A 26682-nucleotide genomic window follows, 5' to 3' on the forward strand; every position below is an offset into this window, starting at 1 on the left:
GGGAGAGGTCTGGAAATGGAATCATGTAACAGTTTTATCGTGCTGCACACAATAGTGCATTAAGGTGCAAACTGATACTTGGTTTCCAAATGCCACATGTACCATGTATTGAACACTATTTAACTTTGTCCAAAATATTTGTGCATGCATGTAAAAAATGAACTACAGAGAGGGGGACAGGGAGTTACAGTCTGAATATAACCTAGCTGGCTAGAAACCAAAACACACAATGAATAAAGTTTTACCAGTGCCTAATAGTGCAACATGGTACAAACTGGTGTTTGATTTCCAAACTCCACAGGTACGATGCATTGAACACTACATAAGTTTGTCCAAATGCTTTTTTTTCTATTGCACGTGATTTGTAAATACTCTGCACATGTACAAAGTTGTCCCAACAAGCCTACAAGTTCCAAATATAACTACAACAACCTCAATAGTATTTTCATTGATGATTAAAAAGGCTAAGTGACAATCTCCCTAAGCATAAGCAAATTCAACTAAGATCATTAGTCTATAATCTTTATACAACAACATCAGAGTGGTTAACTCTTCAGTGATAAACACTGGTTTAGGGGCTGTACTTCCTACAGGCCAGTAAATTCCATTCTCAAAAGAGACAGAGGCTAAACAGATGATGAAGAGTGAGAGGGTGGAAGAGGAGAAATTGGGAGGTAGAAATTGTGAAGGGTGTCGCTAAGAACGCATATATGGATGACTTATGTTTTAACCTGTATTGCATCCACTTCCCTTTCCCAGAAACAGCACCTCAGTTTTCTTTTGGGGACACAGTATATGTAATATTCTATAAACTCCTAAATTCAGCCGCACTTGAACCATCCTTCCCCTTTCTTTACGCTTTAGAAGGATACATAGCTTAACTGACATGACATGTGGGTGTGTGTGCAGGGTTTTTTTTTGGGGGGGGGGTCTCTCCACCAGCTCCATCTTGTCCAGTCTTTCGGAGCTTTCATCTAGTCTGTAGAGGTCCTTCCTAACCACTCGAGTGTCCTTACACTGCCCACTCCTCATAAGGTCACTTTTGACCAGTGGCAATGTGAAACCTCAGACATTTAATTTTTAAATTAACTGTAAAATTTTAGTTCTTTTTATTTTAAATTCTTGTCTTAAACTTTCCCATAGGTTCTCGGAACCGTCCCAGGCCGCAGGCCCTGTTCGCATCACGCCCGACGGATAAACATGGTCATGTGCAGCCCGAAACAGAACCGGCCTGCAGCGGCCCTCGAGCGGGCGACGGGAACGGGAGCGCGCCGGGCCTCGCACGCAGGCGCGCGGCGCGGGGCGGGGCTGCGCCCTGCGCGCAGCCGCGGGGCTGACAGGGGGGGAGGGGGGGGCGGGGCAGCGGTCGAGGCCGAGCGGGACTTTGTGTTCCACAGACCCCCGCCCCCAACCCTGTGGGCGCATCCCACTCTCGCGTCGTGGCGAGCGCCCCCGGCCCCGACCCGGCGGGCTCGGCCTCAGAGCATGGAAGGGGCCCGCCTCTACAGCCCTGCTGGAGTCCTGAGTGGACAGCCGCGCGCGACCTGACCCGCCGACCTCGCCACGGGGCCCATGGGCGCGTCCCCGCGAGAGGGCCGCGACGCCGAGGAAGCCCTTGCTTGCGCTCGGCCGCGCGCGCCCCGCCTCTCGGCGCCGGCCGGGGAGCCAGGTCCGCGGGCGGCGGCGGCCGGAGGGACAATGAGCAGCGCGGCGCGGGCGGGCCCGGCCCGGCTCGCCGCGCTCGCGCTGCTGACCTGCAGCCTGTGGCCGGCGCGAGCGGACAACGCCAGCCAGGAGTACTACACGGCGCTCATCAACGTGACGGTGCAGGAGCCCGGCCGCGGCGCCCCGTTCACGTTCCGCATCGACCGCGGGCGCTACGGGCTCGACTCGCCCAAGGCCGAGGTCCGCGGCCAGGTGCTGGCGCCGCTGCCCATCCACGGAAGTGAGTGCTGGGCGAGGGACGGAGCGGAGCGGAGTGGGCGGGGGTCCCCGCTCCGTTTCGCCAGGCCTCCCGCGCCGCTCCGCGGCCGGCCGTGGACCAGGTCTGGGTTGTGCGCAGCCGGGCCTGCTCGCTGCCGGGAGAGGGGCTCTGTGCGCGGCTGGGTTTTTCCTGTTCTTCTCCACTTGGGGAGCGTTCCTGTGCGTGCGGGAGGCTTGTTCTCGGGAGGGTGCTGGACTGCGAGTGTGCTGGACTGCGAGTGTGCGGGGACGGTTCGGACAAAGGCGGCGGGGGAGGAGCGCAGAACTCCGTCGTGGGGTCTTAACCTGCCCCAATCACAGACTTAACGTTGCAGTGCCTCTCAAAGGATGAGGCCCTTTCCTCGCGTAAAACGTGCGGTTTTTCTTAAGCAGCAAGTGGGGGCGAGAGGAATAGAAGAGTCAAATGGGCAAAATCTTCCCTGTTGCTTTTGGCTCTTGTTTTGCCCCGGTAGTTTTACTTCAGTTTGACGCCAAAAAAATCTCAGATGGAGCATCTGATAGCCAAGTCTTCAGGTCACAGGAGCTGACTAAAGGAGAAATGGGCAAAATTTTCAAGAATTGTTTTTGAAGTCATTTAGCTTTTACTGTTTTAAGCATAAATACGGGCTCTTTTTAATTATTTGGTATAAAACATATTTGTAGAAATTACTGGTTATGTTTTAAAGGAAACTTTTTCCACACCGTGGAATATGATTCTTAGTTTTTTGTTGTTTTGTTTTTTCGAACTTTTTGGAAAATGTCTGTTGTCTTCACCCCCACTCTCACCCCGAGAATGCTGAGCAGGGGATTTTTTTAAGCTGCTTTTCGTGTTAAGATGACCTAAATTAGGCAACCTAAATAAGGTAATGGTGTTTGTTTTTATACTCTAACATAGGAAAACAGGCCCTTCCAACGTCTCTCTTTGGATGCTAAACTGCTAAGTTGTTTTCTTCTTTGAGGCAGTCGGACTGAAGAGGGAAGAATCACAGAAGGCTGTTACTGTAGTCTGTCCCCAGTTTAGACCAGCTTTTCAAATGTCCACTTCTACACCAATAATCAGGTACTTAAGGTGCATTTCTCATCTCCACTTTGTTAAAAACAGTGGTCCCAGCTTGCCCACGGAAACAGCTTTGGTCTTTGGCTCATTCTGTAAATATTTGAATGCCTTGTCACTGTGGTTGGGACACATAATATTGCCACACTGTGACACCAACAATGGTTGCCTATTTTGTGGTGAGCAGGAGAAACTGAGGATCACGTGGAACGTAGGAAGAGGAAGAGAGACGAGCTATCCTGAGCAAGAGCTGGCCCTGTGCAGTGTTTTGAAATATGTGGTTTGTCTTTGGGGATTGGTTCCCATAGGCCTCAAATTTAAGACCATCACTTGAGGTTCTTGCCTCCAAAGTGCTAAACTACTTGTTGTTTGCCTGTCACCCTGAACAAAAGCCCCATCCTTGAGAATGCTAGTTAAGGTGTTTGGCTAGAAGAGTACTGGGAACTAGCTTCACTGATGTGTAGATGAAGCTTATTCCCCTGACACTAGGGAGATAGCTATGTAGGATTAAACGTTATATTGTGCTGTAGGTAAATTGTGTGACACTAGGAAAATAATTTGGTTCCTTGGCCTCAGTTTCATCTACAAAGTGGAATGATAAAAAATTTACCTCCTGAGGTTGTTGAGAGTCTTGATTGGTTTCTGCTTTTTTTTGTTTGTTTGTGTTAATATTTTTATTTATTTATTCATTTTTAGAGAAGAGAAAGAGGGGGGAGAGAAGGGGGGAGGAGCAGGAAGCATCAACTCCCATATGTGCAAACCCAGGCAAGCCCAGGGTTTCGAACTGGCGACCTCAGCATTCCAGGTCAATACTTTATCCATTGGGCCAGCACAGGCCAGGCCTGCGGTTTTTTTTTAAAAAGGGTCTTCTTGTTAACCTAAATCAGTCTCTGAATTGGTGGGGTTTCAACACTGCATCAAAGTAAACACTTTGGAGCGGTATGTGAAGACTGAGCTGAGCCGGAGCTCAGTTCTTGGGTATCTGTCTGCTCTGCCTCTCCTTTGGCTAGGAGCTCATTTTATATTCACATGAGTTTGTTACAAGTTTTCTCATGGTGTTGGTGGGATCCCTACAGGTGGTTTGAGTCTTGCCTTGTGGGGGGTCTGCACGTATAGTTTCTCTCTATCCAGCAAATATGAATTAAAATCCTACTTCATTCCAACCACTATTTATAAGGCACTAAGTATGAGGGAAGGGCAACAGCCGTGAACAAAACAGATAAAAAACCTCTTCCCTTCTTGACGCTGATATTCTAGGTGGGGTCTTTATAAGTCAATTTACTTGTAAATGAAGTCCCAAGACATTTTGCTGCATTTGCAGCCAGAACTTCAAGATGTATATTAAAAACAAGAAGGGTGCTATCATATTTAAGGAAATGGTTTATGTCAATATTTGTTTTAAAAAATGGCTTAAAATTGGAACCTGGCCTGTGGTGGCTCAGTGGATTGTGTCAACTTGGAATGCTGAGGTCACCGGTTTGAAACCCTGGATCTGTCCAGTCAGGACACATACAAGAAACAACTATGAGATGATGCTTCCTGCTCCTCTCCACCGCCTTAATCTCTCTTTCCTGTCTCTAAAATCAATTAAAATAAATACATTTTTATCTTAGTGAAAGGAGGGGAGGCATAGAGAGACTACCACATGCACCCCGACTGGGATCCACCCCGCAAGCCCACTGGGAGGTGATGCTCTGCCCATCTGGGGCCCTTGGTCTGTTGCAACCAGAGCCATTTTTTTTAGCACCTGAGGCGGAGGCCATAGAGCCATCCTCAGTGCCTGGGCTAACTTGCTCTAATTGAGCCTTGGCTGCAGGAGGGGAGGAGAAGAGAGAGAGAGGGAGAGAGAAGGAAGCAAGAGAGGAAGGGGTGGAGAAGCAGATGGGTGCTTCTCCTGTGTGTCCTGACCAGGAATCAAACCCAGGACTCCATATGCCAGGCTAATGCTCTACCACTGAGCCAACTGGCCAGGGCCAATACGTTCTTTAAAAATGGCTTAAAATTGGAATAATATATGGTGACAGAAAATGATTTGACTTTGGATGATGAGCACTTAACACAATCAACAGTTCAAATGCTATAGAGATGTTTACCTGGAACCTATGTATTCTTATTGATCTATGTCACACTATTAAATTTAATTTCTAAATTTAGAGAAATGAAATAATGTTTTGATATTTCACATCATGATATTCTTGATTTAGTGAGTTTCACATTTTTATGGCTTTAGAAAAAATATTGCATACATCTTGACCTTTATACTTTTATAATTTTGAAGAATTGAAGAAATATTTTTGAAGAATTAAAGAAAATTCTTAACATCTTTATTGAGGACTTACTCAGTGTTGACACTAAACTAAGTGATGTTCAAATTACAAAAACAAAAAGTTTGATACAATTCCTGGCCAAAAACAGCTGTGGTCAATAGATGTGAAATTAATGAAAAGTCATTTTGAGGATAAGTGTTTGGTAGAAATGAAGATAAAGGCAAAAATAACTTTACAGTTTTCCTAGAACTTAATGTAATAATGACTCATTTTAAACCTCTGACTTGGTTTGTGAAATTAGAAACCTTTCTTGTTATTTCCAGTGCTACTATCAATTAAGCATTTATGAATTTCTGAGCAAGATTTATTTGTCCAATACCTTTGAAGGGTATATTGTTTACTTCATAAACAAGTGTACTTTGAAAGTATGTTTTTTGTCATTAAATAGAAATGCATTTGTAAGTGGAGATTTTTTTGTTTGGTGCTAACGAATTGTATGTTTTAACTGATAAAGAATTCATTTTTAGAAATGGACTTTTGAAGAAGCATGTTTTGTATTTATGTGCAGATCACAGTTGCTTCTGCAAAGGGTGAGCTTAGAACAAGAAACAATGGAAACTAGCTAGTATAGTATCTACTGTGAAGCAGACATTGTAAATGTGCTTTATGTATCCACACACTGACTTTTTGTTTGAGCCTAGAGTGGGGGTTGGGGGAGGAGAGGGCCCAGTGTTGATGATGTCATTATGTATGCAGATGTGCCAGTGAGAAGAATTTTGTGTCAGCCACTTTTTGCTTTGCATAGACATTTAGGTATTGGATCTCACAGCATTAGAGAATAATTTTACTAAATGATAAACTTTTTTTTGTCATCTTACTGACTATAAGGATGCAGTAAAACTTTCAAAAAATAATCTTGGGTTTTTATGTTTGTTTGTTTTTTATGACAGAGACAGAGAGAGGGACAGATAAACAGGAAGGAAGAGAGATGAGAAGCATCAGTTCTTCATTGCGGCTCCTTAGTTGCTCATTGATTGCTTTCTCATATGTGCCTTGACGGGGAAGGGGGGGCTACAGCAGACCAAGTGACCCCTTGCTCAATCCAGTGACCTTGGGCTCAAGCTGGTGAGCTTTGCTCAAACCAGATGAGCCCACGCTCAAGCTGGTGACCTCAGGGTTTCGAACCTGGGTACTCTGTGTCCCAGTCCAACACTCTATCCACTACACCACTGCCTGGTCGGCAAGTTTTTTTTTGTTTGATTTTTTACAGAGATAAGAGAGTCAGAGAGAGGGACTGACAGGAACGGAGTGAGATGAGAAGCATCAATCATTAGTTTTTAGTTGCTACACCTTAGTTGTTCATTGATTGCTTTCTCATATGTGCCTTGACCATGGAACTACAGCAGACTAAGTAACCCCTTGCTCAAGCCAGCTACCTTGGGTCCAAGCAGGTGAGCTTTGCTTAAACCAAATGAGCCTGCGCTGAAGCTGGCAACCTCGGGGTCTCAAACCTGGATCCTATGCCACCACCTGGTCCGGCGGTCAGGCAGGTTTTTTTGTTTGTTTGTTTGTTTTGTTTTTAGAGAAGGGGGGAGAGAGAGGAGGCGGAGGAGCAGGAAGCATCAACTCCCATATGTGCCTTGACTGGGCAAGCCCAGGGCCTCAAACCGGCAACCTCAGCATTCCAGGTCGATGCTTTATCCACTGCGCCACCACAAGTCAGGCAGGTTTTTATGTTTTAAAAGTGATTTTAGCCCTGGCTGGGTAGCTCGGCTGGTTAGAGCATCATTCCTAAGTGCAGAGGTTGCTGGTTGAAACCCCTGTCAGGGCACATACAGGAATAGATGAATGTGCCTCTCTCTCTCTCTCTCTCTCTCTCTTTTCCTCTCTCTCTCAAAAATTAATAAATTTTTTTTAAACAGTGATATCTGTTGGAGCCCAAGTGTCCGTCAGTGGACGAGTAGATTAAAAAACATTGGTACATATACACAATGGAATACTATGAGGCCATGAAAAAGAAGGAAATATTTTTTGCGACAACATGGATGGACCTGGAAACTATTATGTTAAGTGAAATAAGCCAGGCAGAAAAAGAAAAATATCATATAACCTCACTCATTTGAGGAATCCAATGAACAATGTGAACTGAGGAATGGAATTAAGACAGAGGAGGGATCAAAGGGACCAGAGGAAAAGAGGACGGAGGGAAATCGAGGATGATAGGATGGGATAAACCTGAAGGGAAGGGGGGAGCATGCTGTGAGGAGGGGGGCTCATGCTGTGAGGAGGGGGGCTAGGGAGGTGTTGAGGGGAATACAGGGGAGGGGGGACGCATGCAGGGCAACACTAGAATCTATGTAAACACAAATTAAAATCAATTAAACAAAAAAAGTGGTATCTGTTGGATACATTCCTTATACCTGAATTTAGTTTTTAAAATTCTCATAAAGAGTGAAGGAGATGGGGCCCTGGGCCAGTGGCTCGGTGAACACAATATCAGCCCGGCTTATGGACATCCCAGGTTCAACCCAGGTTTTACCCAGGTTCGATTCCTGGTCAGGACACACAGGAGAAGCAACCATCTGGTTCTCTTCTCTTCCCTCTCCTCCTTCTCTCCCTCTTCCTCTCCTGCAGCCAGTGGCTTGATTGGTTTGAGTGTGGCCTTGGGCACTAAGGATAGCTCCGATGGAGCACATCAGCTTCAGGCTCTAAAAGTAACTCTGTACCCAAGCATTGGCCCCAGATAGGGTTGCCAGGTGAATCCTGGTTGGGGCGCATGCAGGAGTCTGTCTCACTATCTCCCCTCCTCTCACCTTAAAAAAAAAAAAGGTGAGCCTGACCTGTGGTGGCGCAGTGGATAAAGCGTCAACCTGGAAATGCTAAGGTCGCTGGTTCGAAACCCTGGGCTTGCCTGGTCAAGGCACATATGGGAGTTGATGCTTCTAGCTCCTCCCTACCTTCTCTCCCTGTCTCTCTCTCCTCTCTCTCTCCCTCTCTGTCTGTCTCTCTCCCTTTCTCTCTCCTCTCTAAAATGAATTTAAAAATTTTTTTTAAAAATCTAAAAAAAAAAAAAAGGGTAAAGGAGATGGATGTGTAAATAAGAGCTGGGATGAAAGGGGTTATGTAATGTTGCAGTTCACTATGGCAAATGCATGGCTACTGGAGATAGAGGTTTCAAAATATCGATATTTAGAGGAAAAGTGGGAATGATCCTTGGAGCAAAGAATCTGAAAGAAAAAAGAATTCAGAAGGAGCTGGAGGCTCTAAACATCAGATTTTGACATAAATTGAATAACCAAGCAAGAAGATAAAAGAGACATACAATAAATTATTTAACAATTTAGAAAATATCTTTACATACTGTATTTTTCCTTTTGTTTTGGGTGATCAATTAGCATATAAATATTTGAATATTAAAAAAAAATTAACCTCCCCCCAAATATCCATCCTGTTATCATCCAGTTTCTCTGTTTCTCTTTATGACAGAGCTTCTCATAAGTGTTATCTATAGTTGTTGCCTTTAATTTTTCCTCCTACTATTATTATTCTTTTCACATTCTGGAGGGCTTTGCTGTGCCAGTGATTTTTTTTTTTCTTTCATTTTTCTGAAGCTGGAAACAGGGAGAGACAGTCAGACAGACTCCCGCATGCGCTGGACCGGGATCCACCCGGCACGCCCACCAGGGGCGACGCTCTGCCCACCAGGGGGCGATGCTCTGCCCATCCTGGGCGTCGCCATGTTGCCACCAGAGCCACTCTAGCGCCTGAGGCAGAGGCCACAGAGCCATCCCCAGCGCCCGGGCCATCTTTGCTCCAATGGAGCCTTGACTGCGGGAGGGGAAGAGAGAGACAGAGAGGAAAGCGCGGCGGAGGGGTGGAGAAGCAGATGGGCGCCTCTCCTGTGTGCCTTGGCCGGGAATCAAACCCGGGTCCTCCGCACGCTAGGCCGACGCTCTACCGCTGAGCCAACTGGCCAGGGCCTGTGCCAGTGATTTTAATAAAGACCTGGCGTATTGAACTGCAGGATCCCTAGGACCTCAGTGTGTGGAATAGTGGCCCAAGACTAAGGAAGAAGTTAATAGGAATAATATATGGTCCTGCATTAGGAATAAGATACTAGGTCCTGCATTAAGGGGAGTTGAAGGAGATAAGCTTAGCTGCATGTCACAGGACAAAGCCTGTGAGCTCTGAGTGTCTCGCCCAGTCTTGTCCTGCATGCATTCGGGCCCTGGATCCTGGGTAACACTGGTTCCACTTCATAGAGGCCAAGCACACCTATAGTTTATGGTTAGCTCTGAATGTGAGTTTTAAGACATGAACTAACTACAGAATATTATTTTGAATACTATTATAAAAGGGAGATCCTTCATTTGAAAGATAGATTAGATGGCTTCTAAAATCCTTCCACCTTGAGCAATGTGAGACTGTAAAGTGGTAAAGTGATAAAACAAATCTTTTTTTTTTAAACAAATCTTTTTAAACAGACATCCCAAAATATACCTATTAAGGAGAGTATATACACATATATTGTGCAGCAGTGAAAACATCAATGTAAATACTTTTCAAATTTGTTTTGTGAGATTATGTGCAATGTATCAAATTTTTGTCTTTTCTAGATTAGAATTTTGACAGTTGACAGTTATTTTGAGGCAGTTACTTGTTTCTGAGCTTGTGAACTCTCTCTCTAGAGAATGTTCAAGGAGGAGTTCAGTAATGTTTTGGGCTATGTCCGCAAGGTGGGATGAACACACAGTCCTCAGAGCTGGTTCTTTTAAGTGTAGCAGTTTTGACTTATATATTAAACGAAACTAAGTTTTCAGGACTATCAACATTTCTTTGCATCATCTTCCTTAGGGTATTTTATTTATTAGCCATTCATTATTTTCCATAAATTGTAGTAAGTATAGCTTTCTTTACTGTTGGAGGCAACTTTGAATAAAACAAAGGGAACACTTCAAATGTCAAGTGAAATAAATAAAAAATTACTTAAAGTACCTCCTCTGTGCTTGTGTTATGCAAGCCCTGTAGTGTGTGCAAAGGACAGGGTATGCAGTTCCTGCCTGGGAGAACTTCATCCTTTTTTTGAGGACATCAGCCCTGTCTGGATGGCACAACAAGGATCCACTCTTGCAGAAGATGTGTGTGACTGTCTTTAGCCTACAAGGGGATTTTGTTCTGAAGCAGAGCTCTGCACTCTGCACTACATCCAGTGGGCAGCCACCTGTTGTGTTAAACAGTTTATTGGAACCAGCTCTGTCCATTTGTTTACATGTCTGTGGCTGCTTTCAGGCTACAGAGTTGAGTGATTGTAATAGGAGCCTATGTGGCCTGCAAGCCTAAACTTTACTTTCTGGCCCTTTAAGAAAGCATTTGACCATCCCTGTTCTAAAGGTCCATTTATAACTTTAGTTTTTCCTATTAAAAACTATATTATGGATTTATGGATGAGAATTTTATTCCTACCTAACTAAATTGTCCCAACCTATAAGGTCCTGAAAGTTAGGAATGGTGTCTTCTTGGTTTCAGCTTAGCACCTAGGACTGTGCTTGACACTAGCAAGTGTGATTTGTGTTTAGTCCTGTGGTTCTTGGTTTGGTACAAAACTGATGGCAGGCATTTTAGGAAGGTGGGGTGTGGGGTGGGGATTGATGGACAGAGTGGACTGGAGGGCCTCTGTTACTGTGCTAGATCATAAATGGCATGGAGACCAGAGAAGAATATATTTGGACTTGTAGTCTAGAATGGTTTCATTGAAATGTGGAAGTTGAGGTCAAAGTTGACTGGTTCTGTTTCTAGCCATAATGAAGTAACAGGCACCAGGTTTACCTTCCTACCATAAGTGACTGGAAAACTTGTCACAGTTGTGAAACAGTGGTTTTAGAAATGGATCAACAGCACAGGACAGTGATCTCTGAGAGAACGGAAGTAAACAAGCCCTGTGGCTGCCCCAGCCCATCACCTGGAGACTTGCCATGCTGCAGTGCAGGGACAGAGAATCCCAAAAGAATCAGTGGTCTTTCTGAACTGGAGAGAGTCCAGAGCTCACAGAGGCTATGTCAGAGGTGAATGTGGTGGTGGTAAAGTACCGGAGAGGAGGGAACTGCACAGAGAGTGAATTCTGGAGAACTACAGTGCGTTCCCTCAGGCTGATTTGCACATTTGTTTAAGGACTGTCAAATTGGCAGGTGGAGTTCTCATGAAACTGGAAGTAGTTCATATTCTCACTGATCAGAGTAGGAATACTTCCTAAAGTATAGGGCAGGGGTCCCCAAACTTTTTACACAGGGGGCCAGTTCACTGTCCCTCAGACCGTTGGAGGGCCGGACTATAAAAAAAACTATGAATAAATCCCTATGCACACTGCACATATCTTATTTTAAAGTAAAAAAAACAAAACAGGAACAAATACAATATTTAAAATAAAGAACAAGTAAATTTAAATCAACAAACTGACCAGTATTTCAGTAGGAAACTATGGGCCTGCTTTTGGCTAATGAGATGGTCAATGTCCGGTTCCATATTTGTCACTGCTAGCCGTCACAAGTGATATGACGCGCTTCCTGAGCCGTGACACGTGCATCCCGCGTCACGGGAAGTAGTACTGTATGTAAGTGACGCCACGCTTTGCGTCACTGACCACCAATGAAAAAGGTGCCCCTTCCAGAAGTGTGGCAGCGGCCGAATAAATGGCCTTAGGGAGCCGCAGTTTGGGGACCCCTGATATAGGACATGGCATGAGGCCAGATTAGCCCTTAAGAAAACCCTGTTCTGAACCCGCCTATACGGGCAAATCTGCTTGGCCCTGGTCAGTGGCTCTGTGGACAAAGCATCAGCCTGGTATATGGATGTCCTGGGTTTGACTCCCGGTCAGGGCACACAAGAGAAGCAACCATCTGCTTCTCTTTCCCTCTCACAGCCAGTGGCTTGATTGGTCCGAGTGTCAGCTGTGGGTGCTAAGGATAGCTCAGTTGATTCCAGCATCAGCTCCAGACAGAGGTTGCTGGGTAGATCCTGGTTGGGGCACATGCAGGAGTCTGTCTCACTATCTCCCTTCCTCTAAAGAAAAAAAAAAGCAAACCTGCTTAAAAGGATCAGACTGATTTGGAGTCACTTAACTGGTCCATAACAAAACCCAACAGTGATATTGAAAGGAATACAATAAAATCTGGCTTCCAAAAGCAATTCAAGACAGACATCCAATGAAAAATTAAACAGGAAAACATGACCCATAAAACAGACCAAAAGAAATCAGTAGAAACAGGCCTAGAAATGGAACAAATGATGTAATTGCAGATAAAGATGTTAAAGCAGCTATTACAGACATACTCAGTTTACTCAAAGAGATAAAAAAAAACCCAACATGAACATAGAGAAATGAATATAAAAAAGACTCACATCAAACTTTGAGCAGTTAACTCAAACCCCAAAAAAGTGTGGGATTTATATTAACAGAGAGAAGGATATACCTGGAGGGTGGTATTTCCTGTTTGGGCTCTCATTTATCCCAGGTAGTGTGAATGTACTATAAACACTATTGAACTGTACACTTAAACATGGTTAAGATCTTAAATTTTGTACCCATTTCCAGAACTCATTCATCTTGCAAAACAAACTCCACGCCCCATTCTCTCCTTCCCCCAGTTCCTGGCAACCACCCTTCTACATTTTGTCTCTATGAACCTGACAACTCCAGGAATCTCATCTAAGTGTAATCATACAATATTTGTCTTCTTGTGACCAGTTTATTTCACTTAGCATACACATGTTGTAGTATGTGTCAGGATACTATTGAAGAGTCTTAATGTGGGGAGTGAGAAAACCAAATTTTTTAAATTAGCAAATACTTTTACTGGCTATGACATACACAGAAAAATACACAATTTTAAGCCTACAGCTTAATAAATCACCAGTGAACATACTGATGTAACTACACCTGGTAGGAAATAGAGCATTACCAGTTTCTGAGAGCTCCCCAGAAGTCCCCTTTAGTCACTCATCCTCCTTCCCTTCCCAAAGTAAATACATCCCCGACTTTAAACACCATAGATTATGCCTGTTTTTAAACTTTATATATATAGACTCTTGGTACACATTCTTTTGTATTCTTGTAATTGCTCTTAATCACATATTAGTGAAATGAATTTATGTTCCTGCCTGTAGTAGTAGTTTTGTGAGTGATCCAGTGTATGAACACATCACAATTTTATCTGTGCTGTTGATGGGCATGTGGGTTGCCTGCTCTTTGGCCCTTGCAAGTAGTACTGTCAGAAGCTTTGTGTTTGTGTCTTTTGTTATAAATATGTAACCCTTTGTTAGGTGTGAAATTGCTTAGGAGTGGAATTGTTCTCTCCTCAGTTTTTGTTCAAGCTCTATATGTCCAACACGGTATCTTTCCTCCAGAAATCTATTCTTCCTCCTGTTTGCTGTTTGAGTCAACAGCACCATCTCTACCCAGAGTTATGCCAGAAACTGAGACCTCTCCTTTTTTTTTTTTTCTTTTCTGTGACAGAGACGGAGAGAGGGACTGACAAACTGGAAGGGAGAGAGATGAGAAGCATCAGTTCTTTGTTGTGGCACGTTAGTTTCTCATTGATTGCTTTTTCATATGTGCCTTGACCGGGGGCTACGGCAGACTGAGTGACCCCTTGCTCAAGCCAGCGACCCTGGGCGCAAGCTGGTGAGTCTTGCTCAAATCAGATGAGCCCACACAAGCTGGCAACCTCGCGGTTTCAAACCTGGGTCCTCTGTGTTCCAGTCTGACGCTCTTGTCCCCTGCACCACCACCTGGTCAGGTGAGACCTCTACTTTAGAGCCCCACCCCACCTCCTAGCTAATGACCAAGTCTTGTTGATCCAAACTCCTAAATACCTCTAAAATGTGTCCAAACCTCTAAAATGTTTCTCTCCACATCTATTGCAACCTTCTTTAATCTCTGACCTAAACTGTGGCTTCCTCACTGGCTTCTGTGTGTATATATTGTTGCCCCTCTAATCCATTCCCTATAGTACTGGGACACAAACATTTTTGTTTATGCGTGTACTTGTCCTCCATATATGCATTATACTAAAAAATGTTATATACCATGCTGTTCATTTTCTTTGACATAATATCTTAAGGTCCAGTACTTAGGTTAATAGTTAATGACAGCCTGACCAGGCAGTGGCACACTGGATAAGAGTGTCGGACTGGGACGTGGAGGACCTAGGTTCGAAACCCTGAGGTCGCCAGCTTGAGCGCGAGCTCATCTGGTTTGAGCAAAAGCTCACCAGCTTGAGCCCAGGGTCGATGGCTTGAGCAAGGGGTCACTCAGTCTGCTGTAGCCCCCAGTCATGGCACATATGAGAAAGCAATCAATAAACAACTGAGGTGCTGCAACAAAGAATTGATGCTTCTCATATCTCTCCCTTTCTGTCTCTCTTCCCTGTCTGTCCCTCTCTCTGTCTTTCTCTGTCTCTGTCACACACAAAAAATAGTTAATGACAGCTTAATAAATCTATATTTCTAATAGTCTTCATGTTAATTTCTTTTTTTTTTTTTTTTTTTTGCTTTTCCAATCTGATTAGTTGTTTGTTTGTTTTAAACCTTTTATTTTAGCTAAAAAGAGCTTGTACAGGAGTAGAAATGTTAGCTTTGCCCGTCTCTTTTTGTTTTATGTTGCAGGGATTTTTAAAAAACATTTGTTTAATAAGGAACAAGTTAGTTAAAAGTATGTATGTAGTCTTGGCCCTGGCCAGTTTGCTCAGTGGTAGTGTCGGCCTGAAGTGTGGAAGTCCTCGGTTCAATTCCCAGTCAGGGCACACAGGAGATGTGACCATCTGCTTCTCCACCCCTCCCACTTCTCTTCCACTCCTGCAGCCATGGATCGAAAGGTTCAAGCGGTTTGGCCTCCGGTGCTGAGGATGGCTCCATGGCCTCCACCTCAGGCACTGAAATAGCTCTATTCGGAGCAGCGGAGCAGCAGCCTCGTAGGGGGCTTGCTGAGTGGATCCAGTCAGGTGCATGCGGAGTCTTTCTCCCTGCCTTCCTCCCTCCTTGCCTCTCACTTAAAAAAAAAAAGTAGTTGGTCTCATCTGTAAATCCATGTGACTGGGTATATGCTGTTTTGCAATAAACTGAAAACAAATACATATGAGGGAGTCTCTGCAATCCCCTTTACATTTGTGGAATTTCACTCTTTCTTTGGGACACCTCAAATAGTATAGGAGACACACAGCCCTATATGACATGGCTTGAGGAAAGCAGCCAGTGTTAATCCATAATAAATGTCAATAAAGCTTATTGCCTATAACAGTGATTTTTTAAAAATTCAAGTAAATTTAGAAAGGTCACTTGATACAAAATCACACATGCCAAAAAAATTAAAATGTTAGTTGTACTTCTAAATGGCAGGAACAAAATATTAGAAACTAAAATTTAAAATAACATTTACAATGGCATTGTCACTGAAGACTACAAAATGTCTCAAGAAATTAAAGAATATCTAAATAAATGGAGGGACATACCATGTTCATGGATCCAAAGACTTGAAAGTGTTAAGATGGTAGTATTTCCCAAATTGACCTGCACAATCCTAAGAAAATAATGAGCTGGGTTATTTTTGCAGAGGTTGATAAACTGATCCTAAAATTCATGTGGGTCAAGAATAGTCAAAACAATCATAAAAGAGCAAAAATAGAGGGCTCGTGTTTCCTGATTTAAAAATTTGCTCCAGGATAGTGTGGTACTGGCGTAGACATCAGTAAATCAATATAATAGAACTGAGATCCAGAAGTGAAAGAGGTACCAAGAAAATTAAGTGAGTCAAAGTGGGTCTTTTCAAAGGGTGCAGGGTACACTGGAGAGCCAAGAAGACTGAGAGGGAGATGGAGGAGGCTAAAGGAATACGAATTGTTTTAAAAATTAAGTGATTAGCCCTCTGGCACTGCTGAGGAGGATTATGTGCTGAAGACTGGAATTTATACTTTGCATTTGCTAATCTAAAACAAAGTGACTAGAAATTTGGAAGAAAACAAATATTATATTTGCAAATCCCAGGACCAAGAGAGCTGGGTAGTTACAAATTATTTTAATGGGATGAGAGATTACTTGAAGAAACCAGAATGAATGCACAAGTTGTAAACAGTTGTTTTACTGCAAAGAGAGAGCATGTAACAGAAACCTATCCTAAGAATGTATTTGCTTTCTTACACCCATTTTTGATGTCCTTTAACTTTGCTCTGGTTACCTCAGTTCTCAGGTTATTCTCCTTGATAAAGAAAGTAAAAGCAAAAGAGGTTTTGAGAATGTTTTCATCCATTGTTTGGGGGACTTGAGCAGATGTATTTCCTATTCTGGCTCTGAAAAAAAACTAAAAAGAAAAATAATCTTTTGGAAAGGGTATGAAAGAAGCAAAGCCCCTTTGTTTGTTCTTGTCATTACTGGCAATCTTAATCTTAATCTCTTTTTCAGTTTTTTAGTTTTGAAAAAAAAAGATTTAAGTCTGTGCTGTTATCCTAAATTTGTCTTTACAGCTTTTGGATGTCTTCCTTAATGTTTAATTTATCTTATGCATTCTAGCTGGTTTCTTATGTATTCAATAGTTTCCCATCAAGATGATTTGTAATTATCTAGCCTGCTTTGCCCTGGGATTTGCAAAACTAAAATGATAGGTTGCTTTCTTCCAAGTATTTGGTGACTTCACATTCTGGGTCTCTGCTAGGTTCAGGGTAGCATTTACCCTGGTTACCCTTAGCCATTGTCCTGTGGGAAGTGAAATGAATGGTAAAGCAGATCAGGAGCTTGTTAGACTCACTGCTTTAAGCTGATTGATTTCTACAGTTCTGTAGATAATTGGAGCCCCTACCAGTGTTCTACCATGTGTACCTGTTTTGTGATTTGTTAAGAACTTCCATATTTATTTCATTTGGTAAATTGACCTTGGTTATTGCTCCCATCAAAGTCTCATTTTTATATCCCAGGTATATTGTTTAGTTATTCTTTTCACTTGGATGACACACACTATCTTGATATAAAATATCTGCTTCTACTTTTTCCCCTCTGAATAGTAGCTTCTTCAGGAGAGTATATCTTTCCATCATTGAGATCTACTTCAACAAGCCTCATTGATTATTTTGTATTTTTAAGGTAAACATTAAAGGGTTTTCTTACTATATTTTTGGTTTATGGACATCTCAGCTTATGAAAACTTTAAACCTCCTATTCTCATGTTTTCATGTGAGTTTTCTCCCACAGTGTTATTTTTTTTCTAATTGTCCTTTATAAGGATTTAATGTCATGATCTCCTATCTCCTTCCTCAGCAGTTTAGCTCAATCTGTGGACAAATACTTCTCTTAGTGTGAGCTACATTCTGCCTACCTTTGTGTGTGTGTGTGTGTGTGTGTGTGTGTGTGTGTGTGTGTGTGGAGAGTGAAATATTTCTTTTAACTCAGATATTCAAGAGATAACGACAATATACGCACTTAGCTCAGACCTGTGAAATGTAAGAAATGGTAGGAAACTGTGAATAGAAATTTGCATAAAACATGGACCCTAAGATGTTTTTTCTGTTGACTTGTCTAAGTTCTTTTCATATTTTGAGTATTAACCCCTTATCAGAATTACAGATATTTTCTTCCATTCCTTAGGTAGCCTTTTCATTTTGTTGCTTGCATCCTTTGCTGGGCAGAAGCTTTTTAGCTTGATGGAGTCCTACTTATGTATTTTAGCTTTTATTGTCAAATCCAAAAAATTATTTCCAAGACCAAAGAGTTTACTGCCTTTGTATTTGTCTAGGAGTTTTATGGTTCCAGGTTTCACAATCTATTTTGAGTTAATTTTTGTGTGTGGTATAAGATATTGGGCCCATTTTTATCTACTGTGTTTGTTTCTGTAAGGTATTTCCCCCTCCAAGAAAGAAGGAAGGGGCCGGAGCCACGAAGTGTGGAATAATAAAAGGCTTTATTGAGTACAGAGCTCTTCCCGCCCGATGAGGTTCCCTGGCATGAGGAAATATGGAGGCCAAGGAAGTTGCAAGGGGTGACCCGTGTGAGAGATATTTAAAGGGTCCCTAGGGTGGTCGAGCTAATATGACATGGTGAAATCTCACTGGCTGATGGAGGTCGCTTTTTTTTCCTAAGTACTTCTGGGAAGTTTCTTTTGGCACGCTTGGTTGTGGGTGGTTTTAGCCAAAGTTCCCGGGCCTGACCTTTCCCCATTATCCACCAGACCTTACAGTTTCATCCTCAGTTTCTTTCATTGATGTCTTGTAGTTTTCAGTGTACAGGTTTTTTCATGTCCTTGATGACATTTATTTCAGGGTATTTTTTATTTTTATTTTTGATGCAATTGTGAGGTTATTTTCTTAATTTCTCTTTCTGATAGTTTGTTATTAGTGTTTAGAAATGTAACATGTTTGCATATTGATTTTGTATCCTGCAGCTTTACTGAATCAATTTATTATAACAGTTTTTTGGTAGTCTTTAGAGTTTTCTGTATGTAATATCATATCATCTACAAATAGAGGCAGTTTTACTTACTTTTAGATTTGGATGTCTTTTGCTTCTTTGTCTTGCCTAATTGCTGTGGCTAGGACTTCCAGTACTGTGTTAAATAAGAGCTGATTTTGATATTATGGTCCCTCTATACCCACTTTGTTGAGAGTTTGGTTCTTCTTTTAATCATAATCATGTTGAATTTTGTCAAATGTTTTTTCTGCATCTATTGATATCTTTGTCTTGCCTAATTGCTGTGGCTAGGACTTCCAGTACTATGTTAAATAAGAGTTGATTTTGATATTATGGTCCCTCTATACCTACTTTGTTGAGAGTTTGGTTCTTTTTTTAATCATAATTATGTTGAATCTTGTCAAATGTTTTTTCTGCATCTATTGATATAATTGTATGATTTTTATCCTTCATTTTCTTAATGGGATATATCATGTTGATTTGCAGATTTCAAATGATTCTTTCATCCCTGGAATAAATCTACCCTGGAATAAATCCACTTGTTCATGGTGTATGGTCCTTTCAATGTATTGTTGAATCTGTCATTCTTTTTTCTTTTTTTTTTTTTTATGACAGAGAGAGAGGGACAGATAGACTGGAAGGGAGAGAGATGAGAGGCATCAGTTCTTCGTTGCAGCACCTTAGTTGCTCATTGATTGCTTTCTCATAGGTGCCTTGGCCTGGGGGGGAGTACAGCAGACTGAGAGACCCCTTGCTCAAGCCAGTGACCCTGGGCTCAAAGCTGGTGAGCCTTGCTCAAACCAGATGAGCCCTCTGCGTCACCGCCTGGTCAGATGAATCTGTCATTCTTATATTTGAAATTATGTTCCAGATATCCCAGTCTATATCAACACTGTCATCATGTCAGTCATTAGTACTAGAAGTACTAGTACCAGAAGAAAGAAGTGATAAATAGAACAAAATAGGAGTGTTCTAACATCTGTTACTTTTCTGCCAAATAATTTAAAATGCCTTCCAGAGTTACAAACTTTGTAACTATAAAATAAGTAAGTTCTGGGGATTTTATGTACAGCATGGTGACTATATAATTCATAATACTGTATTAGGTACTTGAAATTTGCTGAGAGAGTAGATCTAAACTTTAGATTCTAAAGTGTTCTTACCAAAAAAAAAGTAACTTTGTGAGGTGAGGTGTTACTTAACTTGATTATGGTAATCATTTCATAGTTTGTAGATACATCAGATCATCATCAGTTTATTTACATATATTTGTTAATTATACCTGTAATGTGTTTTGATGTTCCTCTGGGTCCTTGATGGTGTTCTTACTTCTATGTATCAACAATGTTGAGTTATTGTCAGTGGCTTTGTTCTGTGTTGATGGGCTCTTGTTGGCAGCCGTGAACACTGAACACTATTGAATGCGCTGGACCTCTTCATAGCCATGTCCTTGTTTTTCAACAGGGATTTCAGTCTTAGATAGATGAGCATGCTGTCACTAAGGAATTCCACTTGGAACAATCACATTCAGGGGAGAAGAGTAGTGAATTTTAAGATACTCCCTATTCATGGAGAAATGCCTGGCAAGCAGTTGAAATAAAGACTAAAGCTCAAGAAAGAGATTTAGATTTAGACATTATCTATGTAGAGGTGAAAAGTGAAGCTGTCGGACTGAATGAGATTGTCCACTGAGAAAAGAGGGCCTAGGGCAGAACCTTGCAAACACCTCCAGCGTAAGAGGCTAGTAATCGTAAAATGAGAAAGAATAGTCCAAGGTCTGGCCTGTGGTGGCACAATGGATAAAACGTTGACCTGGAACGCTGAGGTTGCAAGTTTGAACCCCTAGGCTTGCCTGGTCAAGGCACATATAGGAGTTGATGCTTCCTGCTCCTCCCCCCTTTTCTCTCCCTTCTCTCTCTCTCCTCTCTAAAAAATGAATACTTTTTTTTAATTTAAAAAAAGAATAGAGAAAGAATAGTCTGAGACGAGTAAGGAAAACGTGATGGATAGGCCAGTAGAAAAGAGAACCTCAGAAAGAGTTGATATTTAATGCTGTTATCGAGTGAGATGTGATATGAATTAAATGATTAACACTTATGATAGCATGTTTGTACAAAAACCTAGCTGTGATTTTTAGTTATTTTGATTTGCATGAAGCACTTGATGGGGCAAAAGTAGGTTTACAGTTGTTTGTATAGAAATTAATACCATAATTAATAATACAAGAATAAATTGTTTCATGTACTCATAACTGTAAACCTTACTTTTGCCTCGCCTATTTGTTGTATCCGTTGTAATATAAATTATTATTATTTTGGCAGAGACAGAGAGAGTCAGAGAGAGGGACAGACAAACAGGATGGGAGAGAGATGAGAAACATCAATTCTTCATTGTGGCTCCTTAGTTGTTCATTGATTGATTTCTCATATGTGCCTTGACGGGGGGGGGGGTGCAGGGGGGGGACAGCAGACCGAGTGACCCCTTGCTCGAGCCAGCGACCTTGGGCTCAAGCTGGCGAGCCTTGCTCAAACTAGATGAGCCCGCGCTCAAGCTGGCGACCTTGGGGTCTTGAAACTGGATCCTCCACATCCCAGTCCAACGTTCTATCCACTGCACCACCTCCTGGTCAGGCAATAGAAATTATTATTATTTTTTTTCATTTTTCCGAAGCTGGAAACGGAGGCAGTCAGACAGACTCCCGCATGCACCCGACCAGGATCCACCTGGCCATGCCTACCAGGGGGCGATGCTCTGCCCCTCTGGGGCGTCGCTCTGTTGCATTCAGAGCCATTCTAGCGCTTGAGGCAGAGGCCACAGAGCCATCCTCAGCACCTGGGCCATCTTTGCTCCAATGGAGCCTCGGCTGCGGGAGGGGAAGAGAGAGACAGAGAGGAAGGAGAGGGGTAGAGGTAGAGGAAGCAGATGGGCGCTTCTCCTGTGTGCCCTGGCCAGGAATTTGAACCCAGGACTCCTGCATGCCAGGCCGACACTCTACCGCTGAGCCAACCGGCCAGGGCTAGAAATTATTTTTAAATATGATGAGATAAAGTGATTTGTATCAGCCATCATTTTAAATTACTCCAGATGCTTTTTATTATGTAATGGAGAACATTCAGCAGATATGTTTAAGATCTAAGGATGTGAAAAATAATCAAAATCCATTTGAGATATACAGTAACTAAATATAGAAGACAAATGATAATGGAGAGCTATTGACAGTTAAACTTGCTGACAGTTCAGCTATGTATGGCCCTTCTTCCAATGTTGATTGATAGATTCTGCACTCTAGGTGTACCGAAGATATTTCATTATTGCCTTCTTAAAAATTCTGTATGAAAGGGAGGTAATTTATTGTAAAAAATGAATATAAAGAAGTAAAAATACCAATTAGAAAAATTTTAAAACACATTTATTTTACTTTTTAAAAATACTAGATTTAGAATTTTTTTTTTAATTTTATTTTTTTAATGGGGTGACATCAATAAATCAGGATACATATATTCAAAGATAACAAGTCCAGGTTATCTTGTCGTTCAATTATGTTGCATACCCACCACCCAAAGTCAGATTGTCCTCTGTCACCTTCTATCTTGTTTTCTTTGTGCCCCTCCCCACCCCTTTCCCTCTCCCATTCCCCCCTCCCCCCCCCGTAACCACCACACTCTTATCAATGTCTCTTAGTTTCATTATTATGTCCCACCTACGTATGGAATAATACAGTTCCTGGTTTTTTCTGATTTACTTATTTCGCTTCGTATCATGTTATCAAGATCCCACCATTTTGCTGTAAATGTTCCGATGTCATCATTTCTTATGGCTGAGTAGTATTCCATAGTGTATATGTGCCACATCTTCTTTATCCAGTCATCTATTGATGGGCTTTTTGGTTGTTTCCATGTCCTGGCCACTGTGAACAATGCTGCAATAAACATGGGGCTGCATGTGTCTTTACGTATCAATGTTTCTGAGTTTTTGGGATATATACCCAGTTAGAGGGATTGCTGGGTCATAAGGTAGTTCTATTTTCAGTTTTTTGAGGAACCACCATACTTTCTTCCGTAATGGTTGTACTACTTTACATTCCCACCAACAGTGTATGAGGGTTCCTTTTTCTCCACAGCCTCTCCAGCATTTGCTATTACCTGTCTTGTTAATAATAGCTAATCGAACAGGTGTGAGGTGGTATCTCATTGCCGTTTTGATTTGCATTTCTCTAATAGCTAAAGAAGATGAGCATCTTTTCATATATCTGTTGGCCATTTGTATTTCTTCCTGGGAGAAGTGTCTATTCATATCCTCTTCCCATTTTTTTATTGGATTGTTTGTTTGTTGTTGAGTTTTATGAGTTCTTTGTATATTTTGGATATTAGGCCCTTATCTGAGCTGTTGTTTGAAAATATCATTTCCCATTTAGTTGGCTGTCTGTTTATTTTGTTATCAGTTTCTCTTGCTGAGCAAAACTTCTTAGTCTGATGTAGTCCCATTCATTAATTTTTGCCTTCACTTCTCTTGCCTGTGGAGTCAAATTCATAAAATGCTCTTTAAAACCCAGGTCCATGAGTTGAGTACCTATGTCTTCTTCTATGTACTTAATTGTTTCAGGTCTTATGTTTAGATCTTTGATCCATTTTGAGTTAATTTTTGTACAGGGGGAGAGACTGTAGTCCAGTTTCATTCTTTTGCATGTGGCTTTTCAGTTTTCCCAGCACCATTTATTGAAGAGGCTTTCTTTTCTCCATTGTGTGTTGTTGGCCCCTTTATCAAAAATTATTTGACTATATATATGTGGTTTTATTTCTGGACTTTCTATTCTGTTCCATTGGTCTGAGTGTCTATTTTTCTGCCAATACCATGCTGTTTTGATTGTCGTGGCCCTATAATATAGTTTGAAGTCAGGTATTGTAATGCCCCCAGCTTCATTCTTTTTCTTGAGGATTGTTTTGGCTATTCGGGGTTTTTTATAGTTCCATGTAAATCTGATGATTTTTTGCTCTATTTCTTTAAAAAACATCATTGGAAGTTTGATGGGAATTGCATTAAATTTGTATATTGCTTTGGGTAATATAGCCATCTTGATTATATTTATTCTTCCTAGCCAAGAACAAGGTATATTCTTCCATCTCATTATATCTTTTTCGATTTCCCTTAACAATGGTTTATAGTTTTCATTATATAAGTCCCTTACATTCTTTGTTATGTTTATTCCTAAGTATTTTATTTTTTTTGTTGCAATCGTGAAGGGGATTATTCTTTTGAGTTCCTTCTCAGTTGTTTCATTGTTGGCATATAGAAAGGCTGTTGACTTCTGTATGTTAATTTTGTATCCTGCGACCTTACTGTATTGGCTTATTGTTTCTAGTAGTCTTTTTGTGGATTCTTTGGGGTTTTCGATGTATAGTATCATATCATCTGCAAAAAGTGATACCTTTACTTCTTCTTTTCCGATATGGATGCCTTTTATTTCTTTGTCTTGTCTGATTGCTCTGGCTAGAACCTCTAGTACCACATTAAATAAGAGTGGAGAGAGTGGACAACCCTGTCTTGTTCCTGATTTAAGGGGGAAAGCCTTCAGTTTAGTGCCATTTAATATGATGTTAGCTGATGGTTTATCATATATGGCCTTTATCATGTTGAGATATTTTCCTTCTATTCTCATTTTGTTGAGAGTCTTAAACATAAAATTGTGTTGTATTTTATCGAAAGCCTTTTCTGCGTCTATTGATAAGATCATGTGGTTTTTGTTCTTTGTTTTGTTGATATGGTGTATTACGTTAACCGTTTTACGTATGTTGAACCATCCTTGAGATTCTGGGATGAATCCCACTTGATCATGATGTATTATTTTTTTAATATGTTGTTGTATTCGATTTGCTAGTATTTTGTTTAGTATTTTAGCATCTGTATTCATTAGAGATATTGGTCTGTAGTTTTCTTTTTATGTGCCATCCTTGCCTGGTTTAGTATGAGGGTTATGTTGGCCTCATAAAATGTGTTTGGAAGTATTGCTTCTTCTTCAATTTTTTGGAAGACTTTGAGTAGAATAGGAACCAAGTCTTCTTTGAATGTTTGATAAAATTCGCTGGTATAGCCATCAGGGCCTGGAATTTTATTTTTGGGGAGGTTTTTAATGGTTTTTTCTATTTCTTCTCTACTGATAGGTCTGTTTAGGCTTTCTGCTTCTTCTTGACTCAGTCTAGGAAGGTTGTATTGTTCTAGGAATTTATCCATTTCTTCTAGGTTATTGAATTTAGTGGCATAAAGTTTTTCATAGTATTCTACAATAATTCTTTGTATATCTACGGTGTTCGTGGTGATTTCTCCTCTTTCATTTTGGATTTTGTTTATATCAGTTCTTTCTCTTTTTTCCTTGGTAAGTCTTGCCAAGGGTTTGTCAATTTTGTTGATCTTTTCAAAGAACCAGCTCCTTGTTCTATTAATTTTTTCTATAGTTTTTCTGTTCTCTATTTCATTTATTTCTGCTCTGATTTTTATTATCTCCTTTCTTCCGCTGGTTTTGGGTTGTCTTTGTTCTTCTTTTTCTAGTTCCTTAAGGTGGGAAGTTAAGAGGTTCACTTGGGCTCTCTCTTGTTTGTTCATATATGCCTGAAGTGATATGAACTTCCCTCTTATCACTGCTTTTGCTGCATCCCATAGATTCTGATATATCGTATTGTCATTTTCATTAGTCTGTATATATCTTTTGATCTCTGCACTTATTTCTTCTTTGACCCATTCATTTTTTAAAAGTATGTTGTTTAGTTTCCACATTTTTGTGGGATTTTTTCCCTCTTTTTTGCAGTTGAATTCTAGTTTCAAGGCTTTATGATCAGAAAATATGCTTGGTACAACTTCAATTTTTCTGAATTTGCTGATGTTGTTTTTGTGGCCCAACATATGGTCAATTCTTGAGAATGATCCATGTACACTGGAGAAAAATGTATACTCAGTCACTTTGGGATGAAATGTCCTGTAGATGTCTATCATATCCAGGTGCTCTAGTGTTTTGTTTAAGGCCACTATGTCTTTGTTGATTCTCTGTTTGGATGACCGATCTAGAGCCGTCAGCGGTGTATTGAGGTCTCCAAGTATGATTGTATTTTTGTCAGTTTTTGTTTTAAGATCAATAAGTAGCTGTCTTATATATTTTGGTGCTCCTTGGTTTGGTGCATATATATTAAGAATTGTTATGTCTTCTTGATTCAGTGTCCCCTTAGCCATTATGAAATGGCCATTTTTGTCTCTGAGTACTTTTCCTGTCTTGTAGTCAGCATTATCCGATATGAGTATTGCTACACCTGCTTTTTTTTGGATGTTATTTGCTTGGAGTATTGTTTTCCAGCCTTTCACTTTGAATTTGTTTTTATCCTTGTTACTTAGATGAGTTTCCTGTAGGCAGCATACAGTTGGATTTTCTTTTTTAATCCATTCTGCTACTCTGTGCCTTTTTATTGGTGAGTTTAATCCGTTTACATTTAGTGTAATTATTGATACTTGTGAGTTCCCTATTGCCATTTTATATCTTGCTTTCTGTTAGTTTTGTGTCTTGTTTGATCCTTCTCTTTCGTTTTTCTATCTTTTGTTTTTATTTGGTTGTATTCCATACATCTTTCCTCTGTTGCTATCTTTTTTATCTCATGTGCTTCTGTGGTGGTTTTTTCAATGGTGGTTACCTTTGAGTAATGAAAAGGGTCCCTACCCTGTTCATTGTAGCGAACTATTTTGTGAGTACTTTTGCACTCCATCGTCCTTTGCTACTGTTAATCTCCATCTTCTCCCCCTCTTTCTTTTTGTTGTTGTCACAGTTTAAATTTGGTGTTATTGTGTTCTTCTTGGAGCTTTTACTTGTGGCTCTGTTTTTTTTGTTCTTTGTATCTGATTGGAGAACCCCCTTTAGTAATTCCTGGAGTGGGGGTTTTCTGATGATAAATTCCCTCATCTTTTCTGTATCTGTGAATG

General features: G+C 41.2%; 1 protein-coding gene across 4 annotated transcripts in view; it reads left to right on the top strand.

The window, feature by feature from the left end:
• Positions 1-1348: 1348 nt before the first annotated feature.
• Positions 1349-26682, top strand: part of RNF130 (ring finger protein 130) — a 162170-nt gene continuing 136836 nt past the window's right edge. For all 4 annotated transcript variants that reach the window (XM_066343550.1, XM_066343551.1, XM_066343552.1 and 1 more), the window contains exon 1: positions 1349-1945. In XM_066343550.1, the coding sequence (XP_066199647.1) occupies positions 1573-1945 (373 nt within the window). In that variant the 5' untranslated portion in view covers positions 1349-1572. The remainder of the gene's footprint in view (positions 1946-26682) is intronic.

The sequence above is a fragment of the Saccopteryx leptura genome, chromosome 6 (genome assembly GCF_036850995.1).
Source record: "Saccopteryx leptura isolate mSacLep1 chromosome 6, mSacLep1_pri_phased_curated, whole genome shotgun sequence".
Lineage (NCBI taxonomy): Eukaryota > Metazoa > Chordata > Mammalia > Chiroptera > Emballonuridae > Saccopteryx > Saccopteryx leptura.